Source organism: Narcine bancroftii, chromosome 3, assembly GCF_036971445.1.
Source record: "Narcine bancroftii isolate sNarBan1 chromosome 3, sNarBan1.hap1, whole genome shotgun sequence".
NCBI classification, from domain to species: domain Eukaryota; kingdom Metazoa; phylum Chordata; class Chondrichthyes; order Torpediniformes; family Narcinidae; genus Narcine; species Narcine bancroftii.
Genome location: NC_091471.1, coordinates 301220259 through 301229332, shown reverse-complemented (window position 1 = coordinate 301229332; position 9074 = coordinate 301220259). Strand labels below are relative to the sequence as shown.

The 9074-nt window shown below is 42.6% G+C and overlaps 1 protein-coding gene across 4 annotated transcripts in view; it reads right to left on the bottom strand.

The window, feature by feature from the left end:
* Window positions 1-2565: 2565 nt before the first annotated feature.
* Window positions 2566-9074, bottom strand: part of LOC138758986 (inactive tyrosine-protein kinase PEAK1) — a 56151-nt gene continuing 49642 nt past the window's right edge. For all 4 annotated transcript variants that reach the window (XM_069928704.1, XM_069928706.1, XM_069928707.1 and 1 more), the window contains exon 4: window positions 2566-5390. In XM_069928704.1, the coding sequence (XP_069784805.1) occupies window positions 4287-5390 (1104 nt within the window). In that variant the 3' untranslated portion in view covers window positions 2566-4286. The remainder of the gene's footprint in view (window positions 5391-9074) is intronic.

Genomic DNA, 9074 nt, shown 5'->3' with positions numbered 1-9074 from the left:
CCTGTACTTCCCCCACCCCGATGGTGGCAGAGGGAAGAGGGCGTGGCCTGGGCGATGGGGGTCCTTGATGATGGAGGCTGCCTCTTGTAGATGTCCTCGATGGAGTGAAGTCCGGTGCCTGTGACATTACAATACGAGTTAACAACCCTTTGGATTTTTTCTTGTCTGGAGCGTTAGCACCTCTGTACCAGACAGCGATATACCTGGCCAGAATGTTCTCCACAGTATACCTTTGACAGTTCAAAAGTCTTCAGTGACATACTGAATCTTCTCATGAAGTAGAGCTACTGATGACATCCAGAAATGTGAAGTTCTTGACCCTCTCCTCTGCTGAGCCTTTGACTTTAGAAGTCGCAATCATCTCCTTGGTTTTGCTAACATTGACTGCAAGATTGTTGGTGTGACATCATTCAACTAACAAAATTAAGGCCCATATTTTACCTCAACGATGTGTGTGGGACTTTGGTGGTCATATACCTGAATGTTCCCCTGAGAGGGGGGGGAAGAGGAACAGTGGACCCTCATAGCAGAAGCCCACTGCAAGGAGGGGACTCCATCAGCAGGAGAGCCTCTCTACAGGGACTCCTTGGGAACAGCTTCTGGAAGGATTGATGATGTCTGTTTGGAGCCCATTTCACAAAAGAAGAGCTGTCAGAGATATCATGTGTTGAAGCCACATGCAGTTTCAAGTACAGGCCTCACCATGCCAGTGAGGGACACTGTCTTGCCTAGAGATCCTTCTCTGGGGACATTCGTTGAAGTATTAAAAGTAAAAACAGAAATGCTGGAGAAATTAGGTGGATCTTCCAGCATCTACAGGAGGTAAAGATATGTTACCGACGGTTCAGACCTGAACCCTTCCCTTGAGGCTTGAAACCCTGGTATTTTATCTTTACTTCCTAAGGATGCTGTGAGACCTGCTGAGTTCCTCCAGCATTTGTGTTTTTACTTCAACCACAGCAGCTGTAGACTGTCACATTTCACTCTATTGTTGAAATATTTTTCAGTCAGGGAGCTGATAGAGGCTCTTCCACAAATAAGAGACAAATTTACTTGCGCCCTCTGTGGAAGAGAACTGGAGCCCAGAGAGGTTCTTGGGGATCATGGACTTCCCAGTAACACAAGGCGCCATCACCCACAGCATCTCGACCGCACTGAGGCAGAATCCTTGGATGTACAGCAGTTGGAAAGGACTTAATTATTGGAATCTACACCTTGTTTCGAAACTCGTCACCAGGAACAGTCGTGATTCATTCTTTGTCAGGCAGATCCATCCATTTCCCCCCCCTCCCCAAAAGCTGAAACGAGCTCTGATTTAGCAAATTAAACACAATGAAATATTTTAAGTCAATTTCTGGTGCAGGAACAAATGTCCAATTTATTCTAACAGTAATTGTTAATACTAATTAATATTTCCATATCCTCTTGTGCCAATATTAGTTTTCCTCCAGGATTAATTACCAATTTAAAATGTGGTTTGGCTGAAATCTATCCCTGGTAATATCTGACCAGGGTAAAGAAAGCACTGAAAACAGGCCAATTGTGGTGTGTGTTGTGGTTAAAATAGCCTTCCTGTAACAACAAATTCTTTACCATCACAATCCATTCATTTTCCTCAAGTGTCTGAAAAAAAAAAATTCCGTTGAGCACAGACTCTGTGCTTTGTGGCTAATTATCAAGACGTTTAACATTATTTGTTATTCTTTATTAACTTGCTTCTTCACTCCCTCTTCTTCTGAAGCCTTGGACCAACTGAATTTATTTAATGGGTTACGGATGTTATTTGCAAAAATGCGACTGTGTGAGATTCCTCTTGGTGTCTGGGGTGCTAGGTTAGATGAATGCTGAAAAGTAAGTCTGGAGCCATCAAGGAGGGCCGATTTTACGGCATCCAGTAGTTCTGTTTTTAAAGCGACCGAGGCCAGTTCAATTTTAAAAGTTCCGATTCATCTTACTGTTTGAATTTAAATCTCTGGTTGCCACGGTTAGATTATAATCCCTCTCTCTGAATTAATAGCCCAGAACTCTAGTTTCTGGTCCATTATTTATAAGGATTCTCTATTACTGGAAGTTTAATTATATTGTCTCACAGGGTTATTGGTGCCAAAACATATGTTAGAGGGGGGCTCATTCAGTGGGGGGCTGTGAGGTAGCAGGGATCAACACCATCCGCCCCTCCAGCGGTTGACATACCCTAGTGAAGCGGCCGGGGCGGGTGGAGCGTGCGCCAACCTAGACGTTACTGACGTGGGAGGGAGTGGGGCAGGTCTGATGGCCAGGGATTGGTGCAACTGTATGGGGGTGGGGCACAGCATCTCATTTTGGGGGGGCAATACCTACTGATTCCCCCACCCCCCACTTTGGCACCAACACCTACTGATTCCCCACCCCCCACTTTGACACCAACACCTACTGATTCCCCACCCCCCACTTTGGCGCCAACCTTTTTGTCTCAGCATCAATAGAACATGGAGTATTATAGTTTCAACCCTTTGGCCCACGATGTTGTGTTGTCTACCTACTGCGTATAAACCTACTCAAGAAATACAATGCTTGAGAAACTCAGCAAGTCAGATGGTGTACTTTATATAGAAACGATAGACACATAACCAACGTTTCAGGCTTGAGCCCTTCATCAATGAGTGAGCAAAATGTAAGCAGGTACCCAAACAAAATTGTAGATATTAACCCAAGAGTCTGTGATTCCTACAATATTTTTGTCAGTGATCCAAAGGCAGGTTTGTGAGGAAGTGGAAATTTATCAACTTCTGTTCGGGCTGGACTTGTACTAAATGGTTTCCCACCTCCTGCACTCTTAAGATCAACAGATGAGGGGCTGCCTTTTAGCTCCTAAAACAGAACAGAGAACATTACAACACAGTACAGACCCTTTGGCCCACGATGTTGTGCCAACTAATGTAAAGCTACTCCACACAATCTAATCCTTTCCCATCTCACCCCTGTAACCCTCTACTTATCTCTGTGTGCTTGTCTGAGTCTTTTAAAGGTAGTTGCCTCCACCAACACTCCCAGCAATGCATTCCAGGCACCCCTCCTCCAATACTCCAACCACCAGGCTCTGCTAGGGCCATTTCACCTCACGAGGAGTCTGAAGCAACTCCGCAGTCACAGGCGAAAGTGCAAACTCTGCAGAGGCAGCACCCGAGGTCAAGATCGAACTCTGTTCTGTGAGCCAGTATTACTACCTGCTGCATAACTGTGCTGTCCCCGAGTTGCTGGTAGCACACCCGAGATTGACAGCAAAGAAAAGAACATGAGAAGTGGAACAATTACTGATCTTTACAAAAATATGTGGAGAATAAGGAAGTCTAGATGAGGAACTGCCACGGGAGGGAAAAGTAGGCGAAGATCGGCACCAGAACTCACCAGCTAGGAAGCGATAGGCCTGTGGCTTGAGTGCGCACATACCAATTGAACAAGGTCTAAACCACAGGTTGAGGAACAACAACTGAACCAATCTTTCCTTTAACATCTGTGTTTAATTGGGAAGCACTTCTCGCTTCATCTACTGCATTACCCTTATTTGTACAAATATATGACCATGTGTGGCAAGTGACAGTGAAAATGACAGTCTGATGAGATTTGATTAATATAATGCACTGTTAGTTTGCTGTATCACTAATGGGTGGCAGGAAGCGACAGTGGTCCCGCTAAGTAGACTCCAATATGCCCTTGATGTTGCTAACAATCTTTGTGGCCTTGAAGCAAAAAATGTATTTAATTTTATGATCCGAATTAACAAATGGACTGGATGAGTTGCGCTCCTCTGCTTTCTCCCAGCCTTTTTCTGTGTGTGTCTAGTTCATTCTGGAACTTGGTAATGTGAGTTTGACCATTCTTAATTACTCACATAAGCCATCACAAAGCTTCGAGTGTGAGTGTTACCATAGAAACTGGCAACACCGCAGATCCAGATTCAGTCTTTTGTCAATTTATACGTACTCTGAATTTGCTGCAGAACACTCTCCTGACAGTGATCACTTCCTGAGGTTTCTTTGTTAACCTCCCAAGAAATTCCCAATGCAGCCCTGGATTCAATTGACCTGAATGATTCTAGGTCACCTAAGATGGTGGATTTAATTTATTAAATCACCAGGGTTAGACTGGAAATTACAATGAAAATGATCAATTATAATACACTGTGAGTAAATGAAGCTTCACTGGAATAATTTCTATGATCTGAAGTGATTTCAAATGGTGAAAGGGGCCTGCTCTGTGGAGTTAAAGCCATATCAGTCAATGTTTACTTTCCTTATTCAACACGTTTATTCCAAAAGAATCTGTAATTCTTCGACTGCCTGAAACACTGATTCTGGGGTTGCATAGGCAAAGTACTGACAACAAAGCCAGTCCTCCAAAGTTACTGAGCTTTGGTCATCGAGAAACCACTCTCCAAACTTTAGCATCAGCAAGATATGTTTCACATCCAGCCATTTTTTCAGTGCATGTGGAGGGTCTTTGAGTCCAGTGTTCACACTGAATACTTTGCTACACGGACCCCAAAGCAAGGCTTGTAGAATGCCTTTGGCTTGACGGATATGTATTCTCTTACTGGGATCTGCACGCAAGAGTAAGTGGGCAAGATGCTGAAGCCCTTCAGAGTAAGCTGATAACTGGGGGATTGGAGGGAGGTTGCTTGGATTGTACTCTTCACCCTCACTTTGCCTTAAAATGGTCTCAAATGGATTTGACATGTGAAGAATTTCATAGATTAAAATGCCTAATTGAAACTCATCAACCATTTTATACTGAGATGTGGACATCATTTCAGGAGCTAAACGGGCATGATCAGGGTGGAACCTCTGATCAATGGCAGCACTCTTTTGTTTAGTTTTGGAGAAGTTGGAGATGATGAGTTTGGGCAGCTGGAGATGCCCACCTTGTGCTTGGCTTCCCGGATCAGACATCTTAACCAGGAGCAGGTTTTCCAAGCGGAGGTCACAATGTGTAACACCTTGGCCTTTCAGGTGTTCCAGACCAAGGCATAACTGCAGAAGAAGAAGGCTTATTTGACGTTCATAGGCATCTGGTTCAGACTTGTGAAGCAAGGTTGACTTGCTTACAAAGTCTGCCATGGTTTGGTAGGGAGTTTCCTGTGTGATGATCACAAGATGATGACTTTTATTGACATTCCTCTCTGGTTGAGTTTCAGCACCTTCTGCACCAGCACTTGACTCGTCATTGGACATTTTAATCTCAGAAGCACTGGTATGTGGGACCGCATCTTCAGTATGCACAAGGTTTGTTGGAATAGCAGCCACAAAGTGACCTCTCACTTGTTGCACATTGAAATGAACTGGAAGGCTTTCCTGGATCAAGAGGCCCTCTCGTTCCATCTCCAGGCATTCTTGTTTCAGGGTCCTGGAGATCTGCAGTTGATAAACATTAAAAAAAAACACCTTGTCAGACTACAAAACAATACAGATAATGTTACTTTGAAATTCGGTTTCATTTAATAAGATGAAAATATTTTTAAAATTCAGATAAAGTGTCCTAAACTCAATGAAGGGTGTGTGTAGTTTTATAAGCAGAAATAGACTATTCAGCCCATCAAGTCTGCTCTACTATTTGAATTATGAGCTGATCCATTTTCCAACTTAGCTGCACTGCCTGGCCTTCTCCCTATAACCTTTGATACCCTGGGTAATCAAGAACCTGTCAATCTCTGTCTTAAATACACCAATGACCTGGCCTCCTCAACCACCTGTGGCAACCAATTCCACAGATTTACCACCCCCTGGCTGAAGAAATTCCTCCTCATCTCTGTCCTAAGTGGATGCCCTTCATTGCTGAAGTTGTGCCCTATTGACATAGACTCTCCCACTATGGCACACAACCTTTCAGTATTTACTCCATCCATGCCTTTCAACATTCAAAATGTTTCAATGAGATCCCTCCTCATTCTCCAAAATTCCAACAAGTATAGGCCAAGAGCTGTCAAATGCTGCTTGTATTCCCAGAATCATCCTAGTGAACTTCCTTTGAACCCTCTTTAACATCAATACATCCTTTCTTAAGTGAGGACCCCAAAACTGCTCACAATACTCCAAAGAAGGTCTCACCAGTATCTTATAAAGCCTCAGTGTCACATCCCTGCTCTTGTATTCTTTTCCACTTGAAATAAATGCCATCTGATGCTAAACCACTAGAAACCTGATACTTTTCAACCTTAATCTTCTAATTCATCTCAGTTCTACACATGTCAAATGGAGTGGTGAAACAAACAGGACAGTAACATGATTTAAAAAATACTCAATATTCCTGATGATTGCAGTAAGTGGAGGATATTTATATAAAAATAAATACATGAATTCATCCTGTGTTACTTAAAGCAGTGCAGTTCAAATGTCAAGAGAATACCCAATCATCTCAACTCTGTTTGGCCATAACAACATAAGGCCATAAGATAATGAAGCAGAAGTAGGTTATTCAGCCCATTGAGCCTGCACTGCCATTCCATCATAAGCTGATCCATTTTCCCACTTCTCTATCTTCTCCCCATAATCTTGGATACCCTGATATACAGATACCAATCAATCTTTGCCTTAAATACACCCAATGACCTGGGCTGCCCGTGGCAGCAAATTCCTTTGCATCTGTTTGGAATGGGCATCCTTCAATCCTGAAGTTGTGCCCTCTTGTCCTTGACTCCCTTACCATGGGAAACAACTTTGCCACATCATCCAGGCCTTTCAACATTCAAAATGCTTCTATGAGGTCGCCCCCCCCCCACCCCCCCCCCACTCATTCTTCTGAAACTCCAAGGAGTACAATCCAAAAGCTGTCAAACATTCTTTATATAGCAATCTCTTCATTCCAGGAATTATTCTTATAAATCTTCTCTGAACGCACTCCAATGCGAGCACATCCTTTCTTAAATAAGGAGTCCAAAACTGTACCCCATGCCCCAATGAGGCCTCACTAGTGCCTTATAAAGCCTGTAACCACCTTTATATTAGCACAATATGTATCTTATTAAAACTATAACTATTCAGAACTGGTCTATAATTTAATATTTTATTCCAGTTTCTTAAAATCATTGTGCTCTTTAGAGCAGATATAAGAACTGTTTTCTTGTTTCCTCTCAATTGATGCAAAAATTTGAAACTATCACACGACTTCAATTTCTTTCATTATCATTCCACAAACTATACAAATCTTCTGGCTTAATTAGAAATTAAGTTAAATATTTCTGATAGTTATTCATTTTGACCAACATTTAGAAAATTTATGGAAGAAGCTTCTCAAAAGTCAACTTTTAATATTTATTGTACTGTGTCTATTTCATAGTTCATGTTTGCCACCCACCAAAGCCAAAAGATCTGGATAATTTCAGTAATTTCCTTGTACTAATTGCAAAATTATAGTCTTACTAGTGAAAGGAAATTTCACAATTCATGGTAGAATAGTTGCATATTAAGTGTTTAAATGGGATCCTTTTCCACAGCAGGACAGAAAAGGATCTTTTGATGTTTTGACCTTTGATGTTTACTAGGTGAATTAAATTTAACTGTCCTGGTTTAACTGTAGTTACCAACTGTGGCTGGAGATGCTCAGTGGGTCAGACAGCATCTATGGAGGCAAGAGGATGGTTGACGTTTTGTGTCAAGATCTTGCATCAGAGCAGAGTGTTAAGCAGTTAAGCAATGTTTTTAGCTTAACAAACAAGCCTGCTGAACAGTCTGTCTGGCCAAACAAACAGTTAATGATAAATGATTAGTGCAGCATTATCAGACCAAATCTGATAGAGATGCACATCAAGACCTATGAGGGCAGATAGGATTTGTTGGCTTCTTCAAGAAAACCATCAAATGCTACCTGCCCTCATAGGTGAATCCACTCATGCTTCAATGCTGCCATTCTCAACCTTTTTTTAAGCTATGCCCCCCCATGACTCTGCTCAAAGTTTATGGGCCCCCTTCCCTATGAAGAAGTCAAATTCTGGTTTCTTTTGTACCTTTCCTACTAACTACACGAGGAACATGGGGGTTAGGGTGGTGGGGGGAAGTGGGTGGTGTGTATGGTCCCCACTTAAAGGAACTGTTATTCTATATACATTATCTTGATGAAGGGTTCATGTCCCACTGATGCTGCTAGACTGCTAAGTTCCTCCAGTAGATTGTTTGTTGCTTCATATTCCAGCATCTGTAGACTCCTGTATCCTCTCTATACATTACATTACTGTAGTGAACTGGGATTCACTAGAAGTGTGCTGTACTGATGACTGGTCCCACCTCTTGGCTTCTCCCCTGGGGGCCTGTATATAATCCTGGTTTCCCACCTAAACTCAGAACCTCTCTGAAGCCTGTTCATGAACCCTACCTGTGTTGTAAGCTAATAAAAGTGTTAATTCTCCCTCCAGTCGAGTGTGAGCTTTTATCTACGCTGCAATCACTTCCCCTTTGAGAAGGAAAGAAACTCATAAAAACAGTGGACTAGATATTTACATATGCAGTTCCTAACTCATCTAATTATAAATGTAGTAAAACATTGCTGGAGGAACTCAGCAGGGTACACAAGATGGGTGCTGAGGCAAGTAGGTAGGAAGGAAACGTAACTGTGGAAGCAAATCTGAGCGAGGACATGGTCAGAGAGCTTGAGAGCAGCAGGCATTACAGATGGGGAGCAGTGAGAGAGATTTTCACAGAACTCCCTTCACCTTGAAGAGGTTTTGCATTTTTTTTGTCCCCATTTTAAATTACATTATAAATGTCCTTTGAAATTTTGACATCTCTCTCGCAGGGGCGTCTCATTTCTGAAATATGCTTCCAATCACCCTCTTTGTGGAGGATCACCTCCTTTCTTAGGCCAGTGGTCATCTGCTTTCAGATTCCCCTGGTCTCCTGACTGGTGTTTTGGCCTTTTACGACAGAGGGGGAAACAACCTTTCCCATCTTTTGCAATCCTTGTGGTTCACTTTGGAGAAGTTCTTGTGACTATGTGATCTGCCAGGTTTGTCATTTCTTGTTTGTCCTACATGGGTGCAACCCTGAACCTATCATAACTCAACCCTCTGTGTGTAATGATTGTCATCTCCCTGGGGATGATGTGTG